Source organism: Propithecus coquereli, unplaced genomic scaffold (genome assembly GCF_000956105.1).
Source record: "Propithecus coquereli isolate 6110/MARCELLA unplaced genomic scaffold, Pcoq_1.0 Scaffold515, whole genome shotgun sequence".
NCBI classification, from domain to species: Eukaryota; Metazoa; Chordata; class Mammalia; order Primates; family Indriidae; genus Propithecus; species Propithecus coquereli.
In genome coordinates this window covers 968,647-994,437 of record NW_012151008.1, presented here as the reverse complement: position 1 = coordinate 994,437, position 25,791 = coordinate 968,647, and the positions used below count along the sequence as shown (strand labels likewise).

The following is a 25,791-nucleotide window of genomic DNA, read 5'->3' as shown; positions in this document are numbered from 1 at the left end:
GACTCATCAACTCTTGTGTCCCTAAGTGCACTGGTAGTAGGACTGTAACAAGAGAGACAGGAACTCAGCCAAATGACTCTAACCAAGCCAGACAGTAAAAGGGCATTTGTAAGGGATGTCCCTCCACTGCCTTCTGCTATGCCTACACAGGAGGGTTCCAGGAAACATGAAAAACATAAAACCACCTCCCTCCAAAGCTTCTAAATCTCCACTCCATTTTCAGCACTGGAAAATCATCAACAAGGCCTTTTCAAATTAGCAGAGCCTAATGTTTACCTTGCTAAGGATGCCTTAGATGACAAAAAGTCAAACTAATTTTTTTGTTTATTTCACCTGTTTTCATTTTGATTTGTGCACAGAAGTGGTATATAATAAACGTCTATGGTTTTTAATGTCTAAAGGAGCTCTATATAAATATATGAAGTATATGTCTATTTGGTAAGAATGCATTTTTCATAGTTTATGTTTTTTTTTTTGAGACAGAGTCTCACTGTGTTGCCCAGGCTAGAGTGCCCTGGTGTCAGCCTAGCTCACAGCAACCTCAAACTCCTGGGCTCAAGCGATCCTCCTGCCTCAGCCTCCCGAGTAGCTGGGACTACAGGCATGCGCCACCATGCCCGGCTAATTTTTTCTATATATTTTTAGTTGTCCGGCTAATTTCTTTCTAATTTTAGTAGAGACGGGGTCTCAAACTCCTGAACTCAAACAATCCACCAGCCTCGGCCTCCCAGAGAGCTAAGATTACAGGCGTGAGCCACTGCGCCCGGCCTATGTTTTCTTACTGAGAGATATAACTGCGCATTTTACAATCAATGACATCTTAAACTCCATGAAATAAGGTGGTTAACATAAGTCAACACCCTCCATTATTTTGGTGTACTGCTACCAAACATCATATATTTCGTGAGATGTAGTCACATTACAGCATTACCTATTTTATGTTTCTTAATATAGCTTAACTTACTACAATTTTATAATAGAATATCCTCTAAGGCTGTGATTTTTTTTTTTTTAAGAAAACAGATTTGCTTTAGACAGAGGGCTTTGAATAAAACCCAAATTAGGGACTCTATATCAGAGGTTTACACTGAGTAGGATGAGTTTTTAAAACTACCTATGGTCAAGTCCCTATTTATTGCACAAAAAACCACTGAACTCTTTCCAAATACAAATATATTGCTATTATTCATTTAAGCTGTGTTGGGAGGAGTTTTGTTTCTCATTTTGTAATTCCTTAATGATGTAAATGAGCTAATGATGCTTAACTTTAAATATCTGGAAAGCAGCAGGAAACAACATGAAAACTCAAAACTACAAAAAGAGAGAGATTGGCCTCTGGTATCATGGCTTCTCTGGTATCTCTAACTTATTACACTTTGTTAAGCTTCTCAGCTCCCAACAGGTCAGGAACGTGAGACACTGGCTTGATAACTATTCACTGTGCATGCGTACCTCTTATATTTCTAATTTGGATAGTAAAAATCTTAGAAAAGATCTAAAATCCTGATTTTAGATCTCATGAACTAATTCTACATCACCACCTTAAACTGCCCAGACTGAAAACATACAGGGCTTGGTATAAAGAAATAAAATATATGAGGAGACTAAGGATATTGTAGTCAATCCTGAACAAAAGGATCAAATTAACCTGCAGGTGATAAAGAAGCGTCTCAAAACTTCCAGAACCTTTTCATCAATTCTGCTTTAGGGTTAGAACAAGTATGATGACCCACAACTGTGTTCCACCCCCACTTCCACTAACCTGGCTTAGCTGCTGCCAGAATCCAGAGTGTTCTCGAAAACCACTCACTCAGCAACTGCCTTGGCTAGTCCCGACTGGCAATCTCGAGCCACTGCGGCTGCCTAGGAGTGCCAACAGCGCCCAAGCAGTTGCCCTCCTTCTTGCTGCTTAACTTAAGAAAATACAGTCCTGGAAGGGACAAGGATCTCATCCAGGCGGGATGGGGGAAGAGGAATCTGACGTGTAGAACATGAGATAAACCCCTCACTCTCCTTTCGCTATCTTCGACTTCTGGGGTAACTTGGGGGCGACCAGGTCAATAATTGATACACACAATCACCTCGGACCCAGATTAGCGGTAGCTGGGGCATAATTACCGGGGGAAACGGGATGAGGGAACAAGGGCTTTGGAGATGGAAAGTGCAGACAGACAACAATGCACACAAGTTAACAAGAGAAGGCGGGGGTCGAGGACGATGCAAGGAAGTCGTCATCAACGCCGCGCCGCCTCCCCCACTTCACAACAGATCACTGAGGTACGCCTCAGAAATCAGGCCTCCACAATAAGGACGACCTTATCCGCAGCTGGAGAACAAGGCCGTACTTCTGCTCCCCCGCCAGGTGCAAGCGGGAGAGGAAGGCCGACCCCCACGAGAGACCCCTTCAAGGGCTCCACCTGGACTTGATCTCAGATTGGGGGGGTGTTCGCGGAGGGCGGGGCATCGCCTCAATAGCTGTGAGGCTGCAGCCTGGCAGGGACGGGCTTCCCTGAGCAACGGAGCTGAAGCTCGTCCCCTCTATTACCCTGCCACCCGGTTACCTCTTCGCTTCCTCGTCGTCTAGCAGCTCTGGCTCGGTCGCCGCCATTACCACATCGCACTCCGCGGCAGCCGCCATCTTACCGCCGGGACCAGAGAGCCAGGTGGGAGGCAGGCGGTGAAGAGCACTTCCGGTTGGAGCATCGAGCAGCTCAGCGGCGCCGCGCCCAGAGGGGCTCCCTCGGGCCCGTCTACCAGCGAGAAGCTCCGCTTGGGGCCAGAGTGGCCTCCCGCCCCCGGAGGTCCACGTTGGTCTCCGCGCCGGAGCGGGGGCCCAAGGACGGTTTCTGTGCGTAGGGGGCGCCACTTTACCCGTGGGTAGGAAACGGGGATTACAACAGCGTGTAGCCTCTCTAGGGTTTGGCTTTTTTCAGTATTCCAAAAGCCTTGTTGCCATAGTAATTTCCAATCCTCGAGAGTCTGCTGTAAGTCTCAGGGGATTCTGGGTTAAGTTGGGACTAGGTGACCAAAACTCTGGAGGGAAAGAGTCCCCACTGCTACTTTCCCGACCTTGGAGCGTGTCCACAGCTTCCTCCCGGGAACGGCAAGAAGAGACACTGAGCCCAGTTCTCCTAGCTTTCATCGTTCCCTGGAAGCCCTGCCCAGCCAAGCCAGGGGAACGCAGGGCGTCTTCACCCGGCGCCTTTCATCCCCCCGAATCTCCAAGCACCAACTGGTTCATCACCCTAATGACGCTGACCCTTTTATGAGGCTGCTTTCATGTCAGCCGCCTGGGAGTGCCATCTCAGCATTAAGCCTAGGGAGGCTGGCATGACATGGCGCCCCGGACCGTGCCCCGGAGTTTATAAGGAAGCTCACGGGGTGAGGTCCCTGCTCCTCATTGTCCCCCGTATTCCACCTCTCCTATAAATTCCGTGCTCAGCACACTTGTCTTGCAGAATGCAGTCGGGATTAGGAACTCATAGGGGGCGAGGACACAGTTCAACCATCTTCGTTGTTCTTTCCTCACCCAAACCAGTATTTATGGAGTTGAATTAAATTGAGACTTTCTGAGGTTAAGTTGGGGAAGTTTGCAGTTATAATTTAAAACTAAGGAAAACTAAAATAAGGGGGCAAGGGAATTTAAAAAGGATCTACCTGCTTCCTCCAGAAAAACAGTATTTGTCAATGTCCCTACCCTGTTTTCATGGTTCCGGCTTATCAGTGCAGAGGGAGCTGAAACCACCCGGACCACTGGGTAGGGAAGGATAGGAGAAGCTCACTAGGTTGGAGTGGGTGGGTGGCTGGGGACATTTGTCCAGCCAATCATTCAATATTGCCTTTTCCAAAATGCCTGCTCTGCTAGGTTGGGAGAGCACAAGACTACCAGACCACCTGCTCGCCTGCCAGTGGCTCACAGTCTACAGTCTAAATCTAGCAGACTTGTCTTTGACCATCTTCCCACTTTGTGTTCTCTATATCTACGCTAACTCATTTGCTCCCACAGCTTTAACTTCATCTTTAGATGACTTTCAACTCTTGATATCTCCAACCTAGACCTTTCTTCCAAGTTCCAGACCTGTATTTCCAACTATCTACTAGCTATCTTTTGGATGTTTCATAAACCCCCAAGGCTTAACATATTTAGATTGAATTTTTCATTCTCTCCCCTCCCCTCAACAACAGAAAAAAATGCTATATGTCCTTGATTCACTTTCTTGAATTCCTTATCTTGTTGAATGTATTCAACCATGCATCAAATGAGAAAGATGGAAGATAGGAACTCCTCCCTCTTTCTCACTCCTGACTTCCAATACATCAACAAGTTTTGTTGATTCGCCAACCAAATTATCCTTCAAATGCATCTCCTTTCCATCCCAATTCAGACTTTCATCATTTTTTTTTTTTTAACTTGGAATACACGGGGCACAGTGGTGCACGCCTGTAGTCCCAGCTACTTGCGTGGCTGGGTTTGGAGAATCACCTGAGCCCAGGAGTTCAAATCCAGCCTGGGCAACATAGTAAGACCCTCACCTCTTAAAAAATAAAAAATAAAACAGGACCGGGCACGGTGGCTCATGCCTGTGATCCTAGCACTTTGGGAGGCTGAGGCAGGAGGATTGCTTGAGGCAAGGAGTTTGAAACCAGCCTGAGCAAGAGCGAGACCCTGTCTCTACTAAAAATAGAAAAATTAGTCAGCTGGTGGCATACACCTGTAGTCCCAGCTACTCAGGAGGCTGAGGCAGGAGGATTGCTTGAGCCCAGGAGTTTGGGGTTGCAATAAGCTAATATGATGCCACTGTGCTCTAGCCCAGGTGACAGAGCGAGACCCAGTCTCAAAAAAAGAAATAAAATAAAAGATACAAAAAAACTCAGAATACTACAATATTCTCCTCATTGGCCCAGTCTCATCTCTCTCCAATCTTCCCTCTTCTGCGAGAGTGACCTTCTTAACATGCAAAACTGACCACATAACTTCATTGGCAATGGCTTTTCATTGCCATCAGTTCGACCTTTCTCGCCTAACACTCTGATTATTTGGCTCCTTTCTACCACCAATGTTGAACCCAAGTACTCGTAGTTCCAGAAAATGTCATGACTCTTACATCTTTCCTCCATCCTAGCACACCTGTTCCCCTCAATCCCTTCAAACCTCAACACAGATGTGACCGCCCCCGGAAATTTCTCCTTAATGCCCTCTGTCTCTAAGTTAAATGCCCCTTTGCTGTGCCCCCATAGCACCTCTGTAATACTACTCACCATGGTGTACTGTAACTGTTGGCTTATTATCTAGCTCCTCCAGTCGGTGAAGTTCTGATGGGCAGCCACCGTGTCTAACTTGTCCGCTTTTTCTCAGCATGGGGCCCTGCACCTGGTACAGGGTAGGTGCTCAGAAAGCATTTGATGTGTAAATGAGTAAAAAAAGCGTTACAGTACTATGGCAGCCTTTAGAGAGTGAGTGAATATTTGGCATCAGAGACACCAGAACAGCAACCCACGTCCACGGAGCCTAGAACTTGATGCTCCCGCGCACAACAGGCCTGATCCTGGCCGTCATTCCCCCTCCGGCCTCCGGGAGCGCTGTGTGGCCGGCGTCCGCTCTCGGCCGCCGGAATTCGTACTGCGGGACGGAAGCTGGGGGGCGGGCACACGGCGGGGGCGGGGCCCGACGGAGCCAGCTGACCCCCGAGCAAGAGCCGAGCGCTTGCAGGCGCGCTGCCCCGCCCCTCGTCCCCGCGAGCTGCAAGGGTCCCGGCTGGTGCTGCGGGACCCCGGGAGGTGCGGAGCTGGGAGGCGAGGCTCGTCCAGCGCCGGGATCGGCCTCCGCCTCTCAAGGTGGCAGGTCTCTGCCTCTTATTCCCTCTGACCCCTCTGGCAGCCTCTCCTGGGGTATCCCTTAATTGCGGGGCTCACAATATGGGGAGAGGGCCTGTGTCAGGAGCTTCCTGTGGAGAGGTTTCTGTCTGGGACCCTCTTGGCAATTGGTCTCTGTCTCTGCTCTTCGGGGGTGGGGGGGCGGAATCTGTCCGAAGCTCTTGGGGAGCTTGTGTTTGGAAGTTTGCCTTTGGGGAGATCTCTTTCTGGGGCCTCTTCAGAAATCGGGTTTCTGTGTCTGGGTTTTCTCTTCTGGGTCTTTGAGTCCAAGGGCAGCAAAAATTGTCTCTTTTCCAAAGGCTTTTTTGCTTAGATTCCTTCACTCCTTTCTCTCTTCTCTGATGTTCTTCTTCTTAGCCATAGACTTGACTGGGGGTTAGAGGGAATTGATTGATTGTCCACATAAGTCATAGAGAAAAGCAAATCATCCTTTCTATTTGCTCCCTGCAAATAGAAGGGAGTGGCTTCTATTTGCAGGAAGCAAATAGAAGGTGGCTTAAGATACTATTCCAGCTTCTTTCTCCATGGGGTCATGGTTGAAGAGAAGAACTTGGGCTGAGCTCCCTTAACTAATTCCTTCTCTCCACATCCTGTGCACAGAAAGGAACCTGGCTAGTGGTTTCTTTAAACCAATGACTCTCCTCTCCACTTATAGCAACATTAACTGAGCATCTGCACTGTGCCAGATACTGACTATGTACTGAGAATAACAACGATGAATAAAATACAGCTCACTGTCCAGTAGTGGACATAGATCAGTTCAATACCCTCTGCTAGATAGGGAGGTACTGAATCTCTGAGGCTACGCAGTCAGTGCAGAACCTGGGCTCTCAGTTATGGGAGATCTGCCTTCTGTTTTGATCCTCTCTTCCCTCACCTCACTCAGTGTCCTTCTGTTCCCTAAGGTTGAAGGCCAAGCATGGGGAAGAGCTGCAAGGTGGTCGTGTGCGGCCAAGCATCTGTGGGCAAAACTTCAATCCTGGAGCAGCTTCTGTATGGGAACCATGTAGTGGGTGAGTGTTGGTGGTGGTAGGGGAATGGTGGAAGAAACTGAAGAATAAGGAGTAGGATTTGTTTTTGTTTTTTGGGGGCAGGGGCCAGAGTCTCTCTCTGTTGCCTGGGCTAGAGTGCCATGGCATCAGCCTAGCTCATAGCAACCTCAAACTCCTGGGCTCAGGTTATCCTCCTGCCTCAGCCTCCTGAGTAGCTGGGACTACAGGCGTGCACTACCACACCCGGCTAATTTTTCTATTTTTGGTAGAGATGGGGTCTTACTCTTGCCCGGGCTGGTCTCGAACTCCTGACCTCAAGCAATCCTCCTGCCTTGGCCTTCTGGAGTGCTAGGATTACAGGCATGAGCCACCATACCTCACCCAGGGAGTAGGATTTGATCACAATATGCAAAGGCTAAGAGCTGCTCCTGGCGGTGTTTGCACCCTGAAGAGTAAAATATCATAAACGCCAACTCTACGACATTAAACAAATCTGGAGGGAGGAAACCCAATAAACAAGATAGGGAGGCCAAGCTCCCATGTCACACTTTTGCTTAGCGTGGTATGAGTGTGAGATTAATGTCTGTTTCCCCAGATCATTTTAGTCCTGGCCAGACTCTAAATTCTCTGTCCTCTACTCCTCAGCCCCCACATTCCTTTCTCTCCCTATCTGGTCAGCCTGTTAGGATGTCCTCATCACTCACATCTCCTATTTCCCTCCCCACTTCAAACAGTCTTCTCATTTTATCCCAGGTTCTGAGATGATCGAGACTCAGGAGGACATCTATGTGGGCTCCATTGAGACGGACCGGGGTGTGCGGGAGCAGGTGCGTTTCTACGACACCCGGGGGCTCCGAGATGGGGCTGAACTGCCCCGGCACTGCTTCTCCTGCACTGATGGCTACGTCCTGGTCTACAGCACAGACAGCCGAGAGTCCTTTCAGCGTGTGGAGCTGCTCAAGAAGGAGATTGACAAATCGAAGGACAAGAAGGAGGTGCGTGTCCTAGGTTCCGAGAGAGCGTGGGCCCTGGGTTGGCTTTGGGGGTTGTGGCATGGCTCCATTCTTCACTTATTTGCCAGGAGGTGAATTAGGAGCTAAAGGTGGGGTAGAGGCCACTGAGGGTGTCTTCACCTCAGAGGTGGCCACGTGTTGAGGCTGCTCAACCAAAGAGGCTTCTCTTTAGCTTATGGGGTCCCTGACCTAACACATGAAGCCTCCTCTAATCTTTCTTCTTGACAGTTCTGTGTTCTTAACTATGAAGGCTCTTCTGGTCTCCAAAATCCCCCTCTAAGCTACAGGTATTCTGGGTGTGCTTCCTCACCAGTTGTTTAGCCACAACTAGTGACTGCAGGCAGTGAGCATGTATGGATTACAATAGGGCTTGTGATAGAACTCCTGGGAGGAGGGCCAGATGGAGGCCAGAATTTGAACAGAGGAAGAAGAAAAAACAACCATTTCCTTCTCCTTCATCAATGGTTTCTAATGTAGAAAGAGATGAGATATCAGTCATTGAGACTTTTCTCTCATAGAATTCCTAGGTGGCTACCAGCCCCTATACCTGTTCCTGGGTCCATGGTCTATCCACAGGCCTCTACACTGTCCCTCTTCCCCAGGTCACCATCGTGGTCCTTGGCAACAAGTGTGATCTCCAGGAGCAGCGGCGTGTAGACCCAGATGTGGCTCAGCACTGGGCCAAGTCGGAGAAGGTGAAGCTGTGGGAGGTGTCGGTGGCTGACCGCCGCTCCCTCCTGGAGCCCTTTGTTTACCTGGCCAGCAAGATGACCCAGCCCCAGAGCAAGTCAGCCTTCCCCCTCAGCCGGAAGAACAAGGGCAGCGGCTCCTTAGATGGCTGAAGAGCTGCCATTCCTTCACTCTCCCAGCCCCATTCTAGCTTCTGGGGCTCTGGAAAATGGGCTGAGGGCAAAGGTGGGGAGGGGCAGGCAAGCTGTCCTTTCCGATCAGCAGGGGAGCTCCCCACTAGGCAAGCCCACTTTTGCTCCCTCTCAACTCCAGGAAGTGCAAAGAATCTTGGTTAGCACCCCCTCCCCTCAAACATCCAGCCTCTTCCCCACCCCCACCCCCAGCTTTCATCCTATCTGCCTCTGTCACCTGGGGCAGTTGTGGGTCATTGTCCCTTCCATCTGTTCTGGACAGGAAGCAGAGCTACCATGCAGAGGTACCCATTCTAGGGTCGGGTTCCTATTATAGGAGTCCCACCTTCTGGGCTTCCTGCCAATAAAACACACACACACATACATACACACACACTGCACGCACGCACACCTGGATACTAGAGGAGTGTCCAGGTATTGTGTGTGTATGCTGGCATGCTCCTCATCCCTCACCCTGACCTTTCTCCTGTCCTTTCCCCGGCTGAAAGAAGCTAGCCTCCTGGGAGTGTAATTCTGTTCTAAACACCGCTCCCACCCCCAATTGTTTCACTTCCTCTTCCTGCTCAGGGAGCAGATAGGCCTCATTGGTCGAGGTGGAATGGAGTGATGACCAGCTGACTTTGTGACCCAGCAAGACCTTGCCCCTCTCGGCGCCAGTTTTCTCATCTGTAAGGTGACGGGAGTTGCTTAGCTGATCTCCCGGATCCTCTCCAGCTCTACGGTTTTATAAAGCTGTGGCCTCTCCCTCTTCAAGGTGCTAAGCCCACCAGCCCTGGCGGCTGGGACAACGCTCCCTCCAACCACCAGGGGGCGGGAGTGCTCTTTCCACTCGGTTGCCAGAGTGGCCGCTCAGTGCCCAACCTGCAGACCTCTCTTGCCCGTGGGGCTGGGCTTCATCCCTTCCTGTGGTGGTTTTCAGCTCATGGCTGGACTTCTGTTTAAAAGTGACCTGTATTTACCTGCCTGCTGCTGTGGTGAAGGCTGGCCAAGGTGCTCCTCTAAAGCCCTTCTTACCTCAGATGCCTGAACAGAACAAGGCAAACCAGTAGCAGCTTCTCAGGAGCTGGCAGGTCTTCCGTCGGGGCTCAGAGGGTGGCTACACGCTCAGACCGGCTGTACAGCCAGCTTATAACACACAACTTCTGTGCCCACCTCGTGCTTCTAGTGCACACACCCAGCCTGGGCGAGACCCTGCAGCCAGGCAACCTCCAGTCCTCGCCCCTTCTCCCCAAGACAGGAGAGGTGAGCGGAGCAGGTGCCCAGGGCTGGGCAAGTAGGATCAGGACATGTACAGGCTCGGGCTTCAAGTTAATTTATTGATGCTTTGGACACAATAAAACCACAACTGCTGTTATCAAAAAGTTTCCCTCCCCTCCCCCCTTTTTCTTGTTCTCCCATTGGAAATATCTTTAAAAAAACAAGATACAAGGTGGATACTGGCAAAGTCCCATATGGTGGGGTAAGGGGTGGGATGGAGTTTGTGACATTGCCTTTGACCGCATGAAGATGGGTCCCTCGAGTGGGTGTCAGACTGCGTCCCAGCACTCTGCTTCACAGTGGGGTGCCGGTCCGGTTGAGAAGAGGGAAAGCTGAATTTAGTGCTGGGGGCCAGGAGTGGGGAGTTGGAGGGGAAGCTCTTTCTTTGGGACCCCTGGGGGGATTTAGTGTTAGCCGGGTCCATGGTCTGAGGGAGACCCAGTGACCGCCCCCCCAAGAGCTGGGGTTCAGGAGGACTCAGTGAAAGGCTAAGAAGGGAGAGCTTTTGTGGGATGGGTCACTCCCTCTGTTGAAATTGGGCCCAGTCAGAACATCGCTGTCACCAGCCCCACTTTAGCTACATCCTGTTGGAACAGATGAGGCTCCTAAAAGCTTTCAGAGCCAGCCCTCACCCTACTTCCTTGGCTCTGTCCCACCTCAGCACTGCTTGATCAAGGGACTCTTGCGTCCCCCTTTCTTTTCCATGGTCCTTTGCCACACCCCCACGGTCACCTTGTCCTGATAGCCTTGAGCCCACTCCAGCCTGAGACCCCATCCCCTATCTCCAGTGACTCCAGAGAATCCAGTGAGGCCCTGAGCCTGGCCATGGAGGTCATGGGCTTGTCCCAGGCTGGGTGAGGCTGGCTTGTAGAAGCCAGGATTCCTAGAGTCTGGCCATGTGGGTGTAGGTCTTGGGTCCATGAAAATGAGAGCACCCCATGGCTGGGGCTGGGATTTTGCATAGATCTTTGGGATTTATCAGGCTGGGAAGTGCAGGGGAGCCTAGGACTAGCCCAGAAGGCCTGGGACAGGAAGGTGGGGATGGTCCTTGGACTAGGGGGCTACTGGTTGAATCCCTGGTCCAGACAGGGAAAGGCAGCTGCCCTTAAAACTAGGCCAGCCCTTCCCAGTCCGGGCAGGACCCCCTAGCCTGTGGAAGGCAGTCCCTGTGGGATGTAGGAAATGGAAGCATCTTGTGGACAGGAGGAGATGGTGAGTGGCTGTTGGGAACTCAGCCCTGGCCTCTCCGTGAGGGCTAATATGGGGCAAAGACGATGGGTCCCGTGGCAGGGCGGACGGCTCCCGCTGGGGTGCGAAACAGAGCTGGGCCCAGGAGCGGAGCTGGAAATAGGGTGGTGGCTGCTGTGGGGGCAGGTCGGAGAGCCAGGGGCCCAGGCAGGGCACAGATGGCAGTGGCTGTGGTGGGCAGTGGGCTGGGTAGGAAGCGAGCTGCCAGCGTCTTGGCGAGTTGCTTCTGCAAGGCCAGTTTAGACTACACAGAAAAAAAAAGGAATGGACACAGTCTGTAACCCAGAAAATCCCACTCCCTCCCTGGGCCCCATCTTCGGGTGTTTTGCTGCAGGAAAAACGTGCCTTTTAGAGTTCCAAACCTAAATCCTCCTCCCTTTCCACCCCCAAACATTCATTCCGAAGGGCTTTCTCTACCACCTGTCTTCCTGCCCAGAGGGAGGAAAATCTCGGGGTGGGAGAAGGGAGGAGGGTGCAGGTGGGGTGGGGATGGTCTCTAGGAGATGGACGCCCACCCCTTAGTCTGGACCCTAAGGTTCCTGCCCCAGCCCAGCTCCTACCCAAGCCCGCCTCCCCGGAAATTCCTCTGGGCAGATCCCAGGACAGCCAAAAACCCAACCCCAGCTCCTTCCCTGCCTCCGAGCTGGGCAGCTTCCTTCCTCCCCACCCCCAGCTGCCCCCCCCCCCCACTGCCAGCCCACTGTCTCCCCTCCCCACCTGGGTCCCAGCTCTGTTGCCTGGAGACAGATACCTTGAGGATACTCACGGCCAGGGCTGCATGCTTCTGCAGCTTGCTGTGCTGGCTGGAGGGCTTGGGGGGCTTCCCCGCCAGGCGGTCTTTGTGCCTCCTGCTGCTCATGTGCTAATGAACAGACAGATAGACTGGGGACAAGACTAGGAAGCCCAAGGACCTCAAGACTACTCTGTCATTCTCAACTCTCTCACCCTTGCTCTACCCACTACTCACACGTTCAAAGCACCATTGCTTGGGGTAGGCTCTGGGAAGGGGAGGTAGGACTTGGCCTTCACCCTCAAGGAGCCCACAGCCAGCTGGCCTTGCTCCTGCCCCACCAGCCCTCCCTACTCTGCTCTACCCACCTCTCTCTCCAGGCTCCCTCTTTTCCTGCCTTGCCTTGCCCCGGCCGCCACCCCTGGCTCCAACCCCAGTCCTGGCCCCACTTGTCCCACCTGCTTGAGCTGAGTCTCTGAATTGACCTGGAGCTGACAGAGAGCACAGTGGAAAGGGGGGCTGGGCCCCTGCCGGCCACCCCGGGCCCCTGTCACTCTCTTGGCCTTGTGTCCAGCCCCTCCCTGGGGCACCGGGCGGCCCCGGCCCCTGCGGGGAGCCCCTCGCTGACCTTCCACCATCCACCGGTGCTTGGCTCCTGGAGGGAGGGAAGAAAGTGTGTCAGCGCAGAAGAGGGGCTGCAAGGGCCCCTTTGCCTCGGGGCTGCTCTGCACACACGTTGCCCTCCAGCCACGTCGGATTTCTCCTCCCAGCCTTTCTCTTTTCATGCCAACCTCCCCCAAGGAAGGCCTTCTCGCAGGGCAACCGGTTGGCTTCCCTTTTGCTCTAATTTCAATCCCTTCTGGTTCTGATCTAAGGAGAGAGGGAGGAAGGATCTCCTGTCTTCTCTGGAGTGACCTTTCAGAAATGTAGTGACCTTCAGTTCTTACTGCCCCAGACTCCTCTTCCCAATTCTCCCACCCCAGGGATGAGCGGGGGCGCCCAGCAATGCCTGCCCAATAACAGCTGCATACAACACGTCTGCTATCCAGTCCTTGAGTAAAGCACCTGGGCACACAGGCCTGCCTGTCCCCCACCTCCCCTGGGCTCCAGCTCCTGGGGGCACTGACCTGTGTTGTGAGCCTGAAGTTGGGAGGCCGAGTTCACGGTCACCTTACATGTGGGGCAGTAGAGGCGCCCCTTCTCACTCCTGCCTTCCCCACTCACACTGCTTTCCACAGCAGCCGCCGCCGGGTCAGGCCCCGGCGCCTCTCTCCCAGGCTCTGGGGAGCAAGGTGGGCAGGAGGAAGAAGAGGAGGAGGAGGCAGCATCCAAGAGGTCTGCATGGGCTGGCTCCCTGGGTGCGGGGTCTGGAGTCAGTGGTGGCTGGAGTGGAGGGCCGAGAGGAGGAGCTGCAGGAATTGCTGGGGGCATGGGAGGCATCAGAGGAGAGTGTGAGGCCCGAGATGATCCTCTGGACCATGATTCCAAGCACTGACGATGGAGGTGGCATGGTAGGGTGGAGGGGTCCCTGGTGGAGGGGTGACCAGCACTGGATCCTGGGCCCCCACTCTCCCACTAACTCACTGGGCAGACTTGGGCCTCAGTTTCCCCAGCTGAAATTATAATATTGGACAGAGTAGTCTCAGAAAGCCCTTGAAGTCCTGATATCCTAGTTATTTGCTAACCATTAAATAAGCAGAAATCACCAAAAAGATGCACTAGAATGTTTATAGAGCATGATTCATAATAGCATAAAACTGAAAACCATCCAAATGGCCATCAACAAAAGAATAACTTTTTTGAAAACAGTGGTATGGTCATGCCGTGGAGTGCTAATAGCAACGAAAAAGAACAAACTGCAGCTACATGCAGCAACATGGGTGAATCTTATGGACACAATGTCGATGAACATGACAGGAACAAAACCCAGACACAAAAATCTACATACTCTGATTCATCAAAATCAAGTGAAACTTATGTATGCAGAGAAAAATCAGGATCTGTAGTTGGTTGAATAGTATCTCCCCCCAAAATTCATGTCCATCTGGAACCTCGGAATGTAACCCTATTTGGACACAGGGTCTTTGCAGATAAAATTAGTTAAGGTGACGTCATGCTGGATTAGGGAGGGACTAATCCAGTGACTGGTATCGGTATAAGAAGAGCATGTGGACATGAGACACACAGGGGAGAACGTGGTGTGAAGACAGAGGCAGGGATCATAGATGCATCTACAAGCCAAGGAACGCAGAGGACTGCCGCAGCCACCAGAGGCTGGGAGAGAGGCATGGAGCAGTTTCTCCCTCTGAGCCCCCAAGAAGGAGCCAACCCTGTCAACACCTTGATATCAGACTTCTGAACTTCAGAACTGTGGGACAAAAACATTTCTGTTGTTTTCAGCCACCCAGTTTGTAGTCATTTGTGATGGCAGCCCTAGGAAGCTAATACAGCAAGATGGTGACTGGGAAGGGCCCAAGGCAGGCTTCTGAGTGCCGGGAACATGTTTCCTGATCAGGGTATGTTCAGACTGGGAAAATTCATCGAGCTGTAGATGCAGGTGCCTTTGTTGTATGTATGGAATGCTCCAACATAAGCAAAATTAATAAGCAGAAATCTCTCAACCCTTTTTCAGAAACCAGATGTCAGAGTAGAGTAGGGAGAGGCGGAGGAGAAGATTTCAGGACTGACCTTTGCTCTGTGACTCTCCGGGGCCTCCACTGGCCAGCGTCGGAATCGGGGACACCACTGCCCCATCCTGGGCCAGGGTTTGTGGCCTCTGCTTGCTCTTGGCAGCTTCGACAGCCTTGAGTTTTCTGGCGTGTTTGTGGCCTTTGTAATGTGCTTCAGCCTGGTTCTGGGGAGGGGAGGGCATGAGGTCACCATTCATTGGCTGAGTCCACATGCCCCATCCAAAGCAGGAGCTGAGCAGGGAGACAGGTCAAAGGGAGGCAAGGCTTGGGTCTCATAACAGTCAAATCCTTGTCATTGTCCTCATCATCACAGCGTGGTCCCAAGGTTTACAGAATGTGTTCTCATACTTGAGCTCCAAGGCAAGCAGCCTCTGTCTTCGAATTCTAACTCAGCCACTTAGTAGCTGTGTATCTTTGGGCAAGTCACCTCACCTCTCTGAGCCTGAATTTCCTCACCCACAAACTTTGTGATAATACCAATTTTACAGGATTGTCAGAATTAAATGGGAACATGAATTATAAGGACCTAGCATATATAATAGATGCTCGATGAATGTTAGTTATCAAGTTTATGAATGTACAAATGCACAAAATAGCAGTCCTCACACTTAGGGGTATATGCATCCAAAACATTCATCCCTTTGTTATTTTTAAACAGGTAGTTATTGAGCTTGCTATTTCCCAGGCACCATGCCAGGGGCCCACATGAAGAAGACATGGTCCCTCCCTCAGTGCAGATTCTCTGTCCTCTTGCAGGACTCACGTAACTCGAAAGCCTGGAGGGAACCCCCAAATCTAACCTGTCAATGTCATCCCTCTAAGCATCCCCCCTTGTTGCTCCCCGGCCCACGACTCCGAAATGTAGGAAAGACAGGCCCCGTGGGCCCTCCCTAGACCCTTTCACTACAGCAGTTCTGCTGACACCTAGGTGTCAGATTGCCTGGACAGGAGGTAAACCTTTCCTGGGAGGCCAAAATGAGGCTCCTCCTCTAGCTAGGGGTAGACAATAGTAGAAAGTATGCAGGCCTTAAGGTCAGCCAGTCCTGAGTTCAAATCCCAGCTTTGCTACTTGCCAGCTGTGTGGCCTTAGACAAGTCACTTAACTTCTCTGAGGCTCAGTTTCCCCATCTGAAAAGTGGGATGATAACAGCACTTCTGTCCATCTCACGGGTATGTCGTAAGAGCTATTAAATAATTCAGATGATGGGCATGAACACATTCTGTAAACTTTCAGGTGCTTTAAGAACTCAATTCCAGACCAGGAGGTAATGGGGTGGCCACTGGGACCCGGAGTCGGGGAAGGATCCAGAACACGGAGAGAGGCCTGCCTGCAGGAGGTGGGAGTGGGGAGGGGGGCCTGGGGGCAGGAATGGAGTCCCAGGGGGCTGGAGCTGAGCAATGAAGGGTTGAGGGAAAGGACAGAGGTCTGGAGAGAGGAGGAGAGGAGAGGATGAGATGGAAAAGATGGACCACAGCCCCTTTGCCACCTGTATTCCTCCTGGGAAGACCCTGGAAGCCCAATCTCCAGCCCTCCCGACCCACCCCTCCCCAGGCCTGCTTCTCCTATTCCCTCTCACCGCTGAGTTGAACCTCAGGTGACAGATGTTACAGGAAATGAAGAGCTTCTTCTTCAGAGGGGAGGGGACCCCAAACGTGTGGCTGATGACAGCTTTCTGCACTGGGTCCATCTGTGAAGGGGGTGGGAGGGCACAATAACCCTGGGGTTGGTTCAGGAGGTGGGGGCAGTACAAAATGCCCCAAACTCAAGACTACTGGGGAGGGGCGAGGTCAGCCTCTAGGAAGAACTTCCCCATCCTGTGGATGTTAGACACAGAAAAAGGAACAGCCTCGTCCCTGGCTGACTTTATCAGTCAGCCTGGGCTTCTGTTTGGAGGCAGGGGGATGGCCAGAGTGACCTACAGGATTTTGGGAAATAGAACTATGTCCTGGTGATCACCCTGGCATCTCTTCCTGCCCCTCTGGTCAGTTTTCTTTTTTTCTCCTTTGCAACAATCACAACATTGGGACAGAGAGTTGGGCACAAGGAGAGGCAGGGAAGGGACAAAGAATCTTTCTGTTGGAATTTCCTCTCCCACAGCCCCGGCCTTCAGGCCTGGACCTGTGGGCTGGGGGATGATACCTCTTATCTCATCAGATCTGCCACAATTGCAAGGCCTGAGGCTTCTGACAAGCTCTCCTGAGAGAGTGGGGCCAGGCTGGGGAGGTGGGGAGCAAGTGGGGGGCCGGCAGCAGCAAGTGAAGGTCTGAGGGTTCCCTGAGTAGTAGGATCATTTCTTTGGAATATTATTAATAATTTGGGTGTTTTTTCTTTTCCTTATTTTAAGTCATTTTTTTTTTCTATCAAACCAACCCTTTATTTTCCCTTTTCTCAGGGGCCTAGGTGGCTGGACCAAAAGCAGTTGTCTGAACTTGTCAAGAGAAACTTTCCAAACCTTCCCAAGGAAGCTTTTAGAGAAGCGCATGGGTGCAGAAACTTCCCTGAGAAGAGAGAGAGGTTCCAACTTCACAGCGTCTGAAGCCAGCGAGGTGACGTAAAATTCATACCACGCTTGTCATTCACACACTTACACACATGGAAATGTACGGACTAGTGCACAAGACACACGGTAGTAAGCTCACAGGCAATTACGAATTTACAAACAAGCAGAACAATACGCACTCACATGCATACAAATGGCACATAACCACAGACAAACCACACAAAAACACATGTGCCCAGAGGTCGGACATACACCAAACACATACATAGAAGACACGAAGACACAAAAAACCCTCAGATACTTAGGCACATATATTAATTACATACAATTACCCAGGCACAAAGAGTTGTTTACAAACACACACACTGGACACCAACATACAAACTCACGTCCACACGTAACACACAAAGACCTGTAGAGACACACTCTACAACAGACAGGCACACCTCAATTGCACGCAGACACACACAGGTCTTCCACAGAAGTCCCTATACAAAAACCCAAGTGGAACCTACAGTCTACAGGCCCTGTGGGCCCAGCAGTTGTGATGGCACGGGTAGGGAGAGGGGTGACACTGTCTTATTCCCAGCCTAGGAGAGGGCAGGGCCCAGGGGTCCCTATTTGGGGAGCACCTAGTCCTACTGGGGAATGTAGGAGGAGAATGAGCTCTTGATTAGACCCAGCTGCAGAGAGCTGGCCCCTCTGAGCCCACCTTCTGCCCACCCGCAAGCTTGGCTGCACGCCCCACCCACCAGCCCTGCCCGTACCGTGCTGAAGTTGGGGAAGAGACTGAGCGGGGCGGCGCCATTGAAGTGGAAGGCGAGCAAGTGCTTGAAGTCCAGCGGGGGCTGCAGAGGCCGGGCGGGCAGGGGCAGGGAGGCCAGCAGGGGGCTGGGGGCACTGGAGGCTGGGCCTGCTGCAGGAGGAAGAAGGGCAGGGTCTGAAACAGGGAGCAGCCACAGGGCCTCTCCTACCACTGCAGCCACAAGAGGCAGGTGGGCTTCTCGGGTGTGGAGCCAGGGCAGACTCCTGTCCCTCTTCACAAAGTGCCACCAGCCAAACCCAGGGCAATCACAAGCCTCATTTCTGTGTCCGTCCTCCCCACAGTTGGGAAAGCAGAAACCACAGCTCAAGGCTCCCAGCCCAGAAAGACAACCCTCTGGCCCCTACACAGAGAATGTAACAGTCCACCGAACCCCCAAGGGGAGTCCAGCTAAGAGAGGGGACAGAGGGCTCAGGGTGGGTCCCTGACATACATACCACCAGGGAGACTACAATGATGCGCTGGGTTTCCACTTTATTGCAAATTAAACTCAAACCCCAGGGTCTAGGGAAAAGGCCAGGCCCCTCCCCTCTCACTCTAACTGTCCTCCCCTCCCTTGAGATCCCCACACATTCACAGCAAGAGCGGACAGGAAGGAACGGGAACCCCATGGGATCTGAAGGGATGTGACCCCCAGCTCTGGTGAGGCCAAAACAGCTTCCCCCGGGAGACAGATAAACATGGATTTCCAGGTCAGGCCCGAGGCCGGGCCGCAGAGGCAGCAGGTACAGCACTGTGGTTCTGCAGTCTTTGGTCTTAAAGATCTGAGGCATGGGCAAGGGAGGGCTAGGAACTTGGAGAGCAAGAAAAAATTAGCAAAAAATTCAGTCCATTTGGGACTTTTTTGGCCCTTGTCATTGCAAAACCAAAAGAAGTCCTTTTAGATTTTTGTGTGTTAATGCTATGAAAGATAGGATACATTTATTTTACATTTATAGATTTATAGGTCTATATACACTGTCGCCTATAGAAAAGCCCTAAGGCAGCCTATTGGTGAGGAGGGGAGGGAGGGCACCACTACACTCTTGAACCGTTGTGTCCTTGAACCACTAGCTTGTGCACAGAGAGGGTGCTGTGCTGTGTGTCAAAAACAAGTATGGCGCTCCCCAGTCACATGTGAAGAAAAGAGCTACTGTCAGGAGCGGGTCTAGGACACAGACAAGGGCCAATTCTCCTTTTCCTCACCCCTCAATTCCCGAGGCCCAGGTTTCCTCCCTCCAACCAAGAACCCCCATCTTTTTTTCTAGGGCCAAAACTTGGGCTGAGTCCAGAAGAGCAAAGGGTGAGCTACTCCTCACCAACTCTGCAAATGACAGGAGTGACATAGGGTGCCCCAGACTCAAGCACCTCCTGCCCACGTGCCCAGGCCCCCCCCCCCACCCAGTCCCTTCCTCCACAGTCCACCAGGCAGGGCTAGTGCTCTGCTAGCAGAGGAAGCATGTGGAAGGCAGGTGGGTGGCCTCCGGGCCCGGGGAGTCCATAGCTACTAAGTCAGCCTGGAGGCAGCACCGTCAGGCCCAGCTTGGCCCTTGGAGTGCCCAGGGCCCCAGGCTGGCTGGGCGCAGAGAAGGCGGCCACCCTTAGGTGAGCTGCGACCCGAGGAGCCCCTCCCCCCACCCACTCTCTAAGAACTCCACAGCCAGTGCAAAGTCAAAGTCGTGCAGCGGGGGCCCATCCACTGCAATCTTCACCACGTGGCCGCCCCGGCCTTCCCCTGCCCCGCTCTGCCCCCACCACCGCAGCTCCCGGCTGCGGCCGACCTTGTCCAGGAGGCCGGCGCCCGCGGGCAGCGCCAAGGCCAAGGCGGCGAGAGCGGCGAAGTCGGGGAAGAGCTCGTGCAGCTCCGAGTGCTCGCACGCCAGCTGGGCGCACAGGGCCCTCGGGCCGAGCCGCCCGAGGCTGAACACCACGCGCTTGAAGAGCGCGAAGTCGCCCAGCGCCCGCTGGCGCACCACGGCGGGCGCGAAGCCGCGCAGCAGCACCCGCAGCGCGCCCTCGCCGTGCGCGCCCAGCTCCTCCGGCGCCGGCGGGTAGCGGCGGGGGTCGAAGATCGCCGCGAACGCGGCCACGGCGTCCAGCGAGGGCCCGGGGTAGGAGTCCCGCAGCCCCCGCCGCATGGAGTCCAGGAAAGAGCCCCGGAGCTGCTCCAAGCCCCGGACCGCAGCCTCGGAGTAGCCGAGCAGCTCCACGCCGCGGTAGGTGCAGCGCCCGCTGCCCGTGTCAGGGTCCGAGGATGCCAGTTCCTGCAGGAAGCCCTGGAGGCGGGCCCCACCTGAGCTGCGCTGAGCTTGGAGGGAGGCTGTAGCCGTCATCACCAGGGGCTGCAGCAAGCCCAAGTCCGGCTCTTCTGGCTGCAGGACAAGGGCGAGCTTCTGCACAGAGGGCAGAGCGTCCAGCAGCAGGTGTGTGAAGGCCACAAAGGTGAACTGGCGCAGGGCCAAGGCCAGTGCCCCAGCCGTAGGTGAGGCTGGGGCTGCGGACTCCAGAGTGGGCACCAGGCAAGGCCAGGCTTCAGCCACAGCTTCTATGACAGGCAGCAAGGAGGCCCAGGGCACTGGCCGGGGACCTGCTAAGTCAATAGCTGCAAGGTCCAATGCTGCCCGGAGCTCAGGGACCATATGGGAACTGGGGCCACCATGGAGGCGGAATAGGGCATCCAGTATGCTCTCATATTCACCCAGGTAGGGAGGGGGCTCGGGGTCTGTCCGGCCAGGGAGGCAGTGCAGCTCCGTGAGGAGTGGGCAAGTGGCCCGCAGCTGGGGGCCTACACTCTTCAGGCGGCCACTGGGGAGGCTTGAGCTGAGCCAGGCCAGCTTGGGTGCAGATACGCCAAAGGCCTGCAGGATGTCCAGGAGTTGGCCAGCAGTGGCCTCACCCTCCTGCAGCTCCACACTGCCCAGGAAGGTGGTGGTAGGCTGGCCATCGCAGGGGGACACCGAAGTGGCAAACAGGGCCAGACTGTGGGACTTGGGCCAGTTCCTGGTCTCGTCCAACACCAGCCCCACATACGGGGATGCCTTCAGGCGCTGGCAGGCTTCTGTGTGCAGGACGCTGGCAATGGCCACCTGGGACAGCCAGGGAGAGAAAGAGGACAGAGTTAGTTTGCCCTGGGGGGGGCGGGCAGACAGTGCCAGGTGGTGGAAAGAGCACAGGCCTTGGGGTCAAACAGATTTAGGGACTAATCCTGGCTTTGCCAGTTACTGGTGGTGCTACTTTGTGCCAGTCACTTCACCTCTCTGAGCCTGAATTTCCTCACCCACAAACTTTGTGATAATACCAATTTTACAGGATTGTCAGAATTAAATGGGAACATGAATTATAAGGACCTAGCATATATAATAGATGCTCGATGAATGTTAGTTATCAAGTTTATGAATGTACAAATGCACAAAATAGCAGTCCTCACACTTAGGGGTATATGCATCCAAAACATTCATCCCTTTGTTATTTTTAAACAGGTAGTTATTGAGCTTGCTATTTCCCAGGCACCATGCCAGGGGCCCACATGAAGAAGACATGGTCCCTCCCTCAGTGCAGATTCTCTGTCCTCTTGCAGGACTCACGTAACTCGAAAGCCTGGAGGGAACCCCCAAATCTAACCTGTCAATGTCATCCCTCTAAGCATCCCCCCTTGTTGCTCCCCGGCCCACGACTCCGAAATGTAGGAAAGACAGGCCCCGTGGGCCCTCCCTAGACCCTTTCACTACAGCAGTTCTGCTGACACCTAGGTGTCAGATTGCCTGGACAGGAGGTAAACCTTTCCTGGGAGGCCAAAATGAGGCTCCTCCTCTAGCTAGGGGTAGACAATAGTAGAAAGTATGCAGGCCTTAAGGTCAGCCAGTCCTGGGTTCAAATCCCAGCTTTGCTACTTGCCAGCTGTGTGGCCTTAGGCAAGTCACTTAACTTCTCTGAGGCTCAGTTTCCCCATCTGAAAAGTGGGATGATAACAGCACTTCTGTCCATCTCACGGGTATGTCGTAAGAGCTATTAAATAATTCAGATGATGGGCATGAACACATTCTGTAAACTTTCAGGTGCTTTAAGAACTCAATTCCAGACCAGGAGGTAATGGGGTGGCCACTGGGACCCGGAGTCGGGGAAGGATCCAGAACACGGAGAGAGGCCTGCCTGCAGGAGGTGGGAGTGGGGAGGGGGGCCTGGGGGCAGGAATGGAGTCCCAGGGGGCTGGAGCTGAGCAATGAAGGGTTGAGGGAAAGGACAGAGGTCTGGAGAGAGGAGGAGAGGAGAGGATGAGATGGAAAAGATGGACCACAGCCCCTTTGCCACCTGTATTCCTCCTGGGAAGACCCTGGAAGCCCAATCTCCAGCCCTCCCGACCCACCCCTCCCCAGGCCTGCTTCTCCTATTCCCTCTCACCGCTGAGTTGAACCTCAGGTGACAGATGTTACAGGAAATGAAGAGCTTCTTCTTCAGAGGGGAGGGGACCCCAAACGTGTGGCTGATGACAGCTTTCTGCACTGGGTCCATCTGTGAAGGGGGTGGGAGGGCACAATAACCCTGGGGTTGGTTCAGGAGGTGGGGGCAGTACAAAATGCCCCAAACTCAAGACTACTGGGGAGGGCCGAGGTCAGCCTCTAGGAAGAACTTCCCCATCCTGTGGATGTTAGACACAGAAAAAGGAACAGCCTCGTCCCTGGCTGACTTTATCAGTCAGCCTGGGCTTCTGTTTGGAGGCAGGGGGATGGCCAGAGTGACCTACAGGATTTTGGGAAATAGAACTATGTCCTGGTGATCACCCTGGCATCTCTTCCTGCCCCTCTGGTCAGTTTTCTTTTTTTCTCCTTTGCAACAATCACAACATTGGGACAGAGAGTTGGGCACAAGGAGAGGCAGGGAAGGGACAAAGAATCTTTCTGTTGGAATTTCCTCGCCCACAGCCCCGGCCTTCAGGCCTGGACCTGTGGGCTGGGGGATGATACCTCTTATCTCATCAGATCTGCCACAATTGCAAAGCCTGAGGCTTCTGACAAGCTCTCCTGAGAGAGTGGGGCCAGGCTGGGGAGGTGGGGAGCAAGTGGGGGGCCGGCAGCAGCAAGTGAAGGTCTGAGGGTTCCCTGAGTAGTAGGATCATTTCTTTGGAATATTATTAATAATTTGGGTGTTTTTTCTTTTCCTTATTTTAAGTCATTTTTTTTTTCTATCAAACCAACCCTTTATTTTCCCTTTTCTCAGGGGCCTAGGTGGCTGGGCCAAAAGCAGTTGTCTGAACTTGTCAAGAGAAACTTTCCAAACCTTCCCAAGGAAGCTTTTAGAGAAGCGCATGGGTGCAGAAACTTCCCTGAGAAGAGAGAGAGGTTCCAACTTCACAGCGTCTGAAGCCAGCGAGGTGACGTAAAATTCATACCACGCTTGTCATTCACACACTTACACACATGGAAATGTACGGACTAGTGCACAAGACACACGGTAGTAAGCTCACAGGCAATTACGAATTTACAAACAAGCAGAACAATACGCACTCACATGCATACAAATGGCACATAACCACAGACAAACCACACAAAAACACATGTGCCCAGAGGTCGGACATACACCAAACACATACCTAGAAGACACGAAGACACAAAAAACCCTCAGATACTTAGGCACATATATTAATTATATACAATTACCCAGGCACAAAGAGTTGTTTACAAACACACACACTGGACACCAACATACAAACTCACGTCCACACGTAACACACAAAGACCTGTAGAGACACACTCTACAACAGACAGGCACACCTCAATTGCACGCAGACACACACAGGTCTTCCACAGAAGTCCCTATACAAAAACCCAAGTGGAACCTACAGTCTACAGGCCCTGTGGGCCCAGCAGTTGTGATGGCACGGGTAGGGAGAGGGGTGACACTGTCTTATTCCCAGCCTAGGAGAGGGCAGGGCCCAGGGGTCCCTATTTGGGGAGCACCTAGTCCTACTGGGGAATGTAGGAGGAGAATGAGCTCTTGATTAGACCCAGCTGCAGAGAGCTGGCCCCTCTGAGCCCACCTTCTGCCCACCCGCAAGCTTGGCTGCACGCCCCACCCACCAGCCCTGCCCGTACCGTGCTGAAGTTGGGGAAGAGACTGAGCGGGGCGGCGCCATTGAAGTGGAAGGCGAGCAAGTGCTTGAAGTCCAGCGGGGGCTGCAGAGGCCGGGCGGGCAGGGGCAGGGAGGCCAGCAGGGGGCTGGGGGCACTGGAGGCTGGGCCTGCTGCAGGAGGAAGAAGGGCAGGGTCTGAAACAGGGAGCAGCCACAGGGCCTCTCCTACCACTGCAGCCACAAGAGGCAGGTGGGCTTCTCAGGTGTGGAGCCAGGGCAGACTCCTGTCCCTCTTCACAAAGTGCCACCAGCCAAACCCAGGGCAATCACAAGCCTCATTTCTGTGCCCGTCCTCCCCACAGTTGGGAAAGCAGAAACCACAGCTCAAGGCTCCCAGCCCAGAAAGACAACCCTCTGGCCCCTACACAGAGAATGTAACAGTCCACCGAACCCCCAAGGGGAGTCCAGCTAAGAGAGGGGACAGAGGGCTCAGGGTGGGTCCCTGACATACATACCACCAGGGAGACTACAATGATGCGCTGGGTTTCCACTTTATTGCAAATTAAACTCAAACCCCAGGGTCTAGGGAAAAGGCCAGGCCCCTCCCCTCTCACTCTAACTGTCCTCCCCTCCCTTGAGATCCCCACACATTCACAGCAAGAGCGGACAGGAAGGAACGGGAACCCCATGGGATCTGAAGGGATGTGACCCCCAGCTCTGGTGAGGCCAAAACAGCTTCCCCCGGGAGACAGATAAACATGGATTTCCAGGTCAGGCCCGAGGCCGGGCCGCAGAGGCAGCAGGTACAGCACTGTGGTTCTGCAGTCTTTGGTCTTAAAGATCTGAGGCATGGGCAAGGGAGGGCTAGGAACTTGGAGAGCAAGAAAAAATTAGCAAAAAATTCAGTCCATTTGGGACTTTTTTGGCCCTTGTCATTGCAAAACCAAAAGAAGTCCTTTTAGATTTTTGTGTGTTAATGCTATGAAAGATAGGATACATTTATTTTACATTTATAGATTTATAGGTCTATATACACTGTCGCCTATAGAAAAGCCCTAAGGCAGCCTATTGGTGAGGAGGGGAGGGAGGGCACCACTACGCTCTTGAACCGTTGTGTCCTTGAACCACTAGCTTGTGCACAGAGAGGGTGCTGTGCTGTGTGTCAAAAACAAGTATGGCGCTCCCCAGTCACATGTGAAGAAAAGAGCTACTGTCAGGAGCGGGTCTAGGACACAGACAAGGGCCAATTCTCCTTTTCCTCACCCCTCAATTCCCGAGGCCCAGGTTTCCTCCCTCCAACCAAGAACCCCCATCTTTTTTTCTAGGGCCAAAACTTGGGCTGAGTCCAGAAGAGCAAAGGGTGAGCTACTCCTCACCAACTCTGCAAATGACAGGAGTGACATAGGGTGCCCCAGACTCAAGCACCTCCTGCCCACGTGCCCAGGCCCCCCCCCCCACCCAGTCCCTTCCTCCACAGTCCACCAGGCAGGGCTAGTGCTCTGCTAGCAGAGGAAGCATGTGGAAGGCAGGTGGGTGGCCTCCGGGCCCGGGGAGTCCATAGCTACTAAGTCAGCCTGGAGGCAGCACCGTCAGGCCCAGCTTGGCCCTTGGAGTGCCCAGGGCCCCAGGCTGGCTGGGCGCAGAGAAGGCGGCCACCCTTAGGTGAGCTGCGACCCGAGGAGCCCCTCCCCCCACCCACTCTCTAAGAACTCCACAGCCAGTGCAAAGTCAAAGTC

General features: G+C 53.2%; 3 protein-coding genes across 6 annotated transcripts in view; 1 reads left to right on the top strand and 2 right to left on the bottom strand.

Moving 5' to 3' along the window:
- Positions 1 to 2,915, bottom strand: part of DNAJC7 (DnaJ (Hsp40) homolog, subfamily C, member 7) — a 30,450-nt gene extending 27,535 nt beyond the window's left edge. Inside the window, exon 1 of the mRNA XM_012656687.1 lies at positions 2,562 to 2,915. Within this exon, the coding sequence (XP_012512141.1) occupies positions 2,562 to 2,638 (77 nt within the window). The 5' untranslated portion in view covers positions 2,639 to 2,915. The remainder of the gene's footprint in view (positions 1 to 2,561) is intronic.
- Positions 2,916 to 5,622: 2,707 nt separating this feature from the next.
- On the top strand, positions 5,623 to 10,093 carry NKIRAS2 (NFKB inhibitor interacting Ras-like 2). Of its 4 annotated transcripts, XM_012656686.1 has the most exons (5): positions 5,651 to 5,778; positions 6,780 to 6,887; positions 7,620 to 7,861; positions 8,482 to 8,574; positions 9,328 to 10,093. In XM_012656686.1, exons 2-5 carry the CDS (start codon positions 6,794 to 6,796, stop codon positions 9,376 to 9,378), a joined length of 480 nt encoding a protein of 159 aa, XP_012512140.1. In that variant the 5' UTR covers positions 5,651 to 5,778; positions 6,780 to 6,793; the 3' UTR covers positions 9,379 to 10,093. The 4 variants fall into 4 exon arrangements, with proteins under 4 accessions (XP_012512137.1, XP_012512140.1, XP_012512139.1 ...); XM_012656683.1 differs by having other exon boundaries at positions 5,623 to 5,778; positions 8,482 to 10,093; XM_012656685.1 differs by having other exon boundaries at positions 5,689 to 5,835; positions 8,482 to 10,093.
- A 1,179-nt stretch (positions 10,094 to 11,272) lies between these two features.
- Positions 11,273 to 25,791, bottom strand: part of ZNF385C (zinc finger protein 385C) — a 31,925-nt gene continuing 17,406 nt past the window's right edge. The window contains exons 2-11 of the mRNA XM_012656650.1: positions 24,078 to 24,226; positions 22,387 to 22,497; positions 19,631 to 21,074; positions 17,954 to 18,102; positions 16,263 to 16,373; positions 14,684 to 14,849; positions 13,123 to 13,416; positions 12,454 to 12,650; positions 12,017 to 12,127; positions 11,273 to 11,509 (exon numbers count right to left, since the gene is read on the bottom strand). Coding sequence (XP_012512104.1) covers positions 11,273 to 11,509; positions 12,017 to 12,127; positions 12,454 to 12,650; positions 13,123 to 13,416; positions 14,684 to 14,849; positions 16,263 to 16,373; positions 17,954 to 18,102; positions 19,631 to 21,074; positions 22,387 to 22,497; positions 24,078 to 24,226 — 2,969 coding nt within the window. The remainder of the gene's footprint in view (positions 11,510 to 12,016; positions 12,128 to 12,453; positions 12,651 to 13,122; positions 13,417 to 14,683; positions 14,850 to 16,262; positions 16,374 to 17,953; positions 18,103 to 19,630; positions 21,075 to 22,386; positions 22,498 to 24,077; positions 24,227 to 25,791) is intronic.

Bases quoted from the DNA above. Each gene is read 5' to 3' on its own strand.
- NKIRAS2 (XM_012656683.1), top strand. From the start codon at position 6,794: ATGGGGAAGAGCTGCAAGGTGGTCGTGTGCGGCCAAGCATCTGTGGGC. The intron at 6,888-7,619 runs GTGAGTGTTGGT...ATTTTATCCCAG, and splicing joins GTATGGGAACCATGTAGTGG to GTTCTGAGATGATCGAGACT. The intron at 7,862-8,481 runs GTGCGTGTCCTA...CCTCTTCCCCAG, and splicing joins AATCGAAGGACAAGAAGGAG to GTCACCATCGTGGTCCTTGG.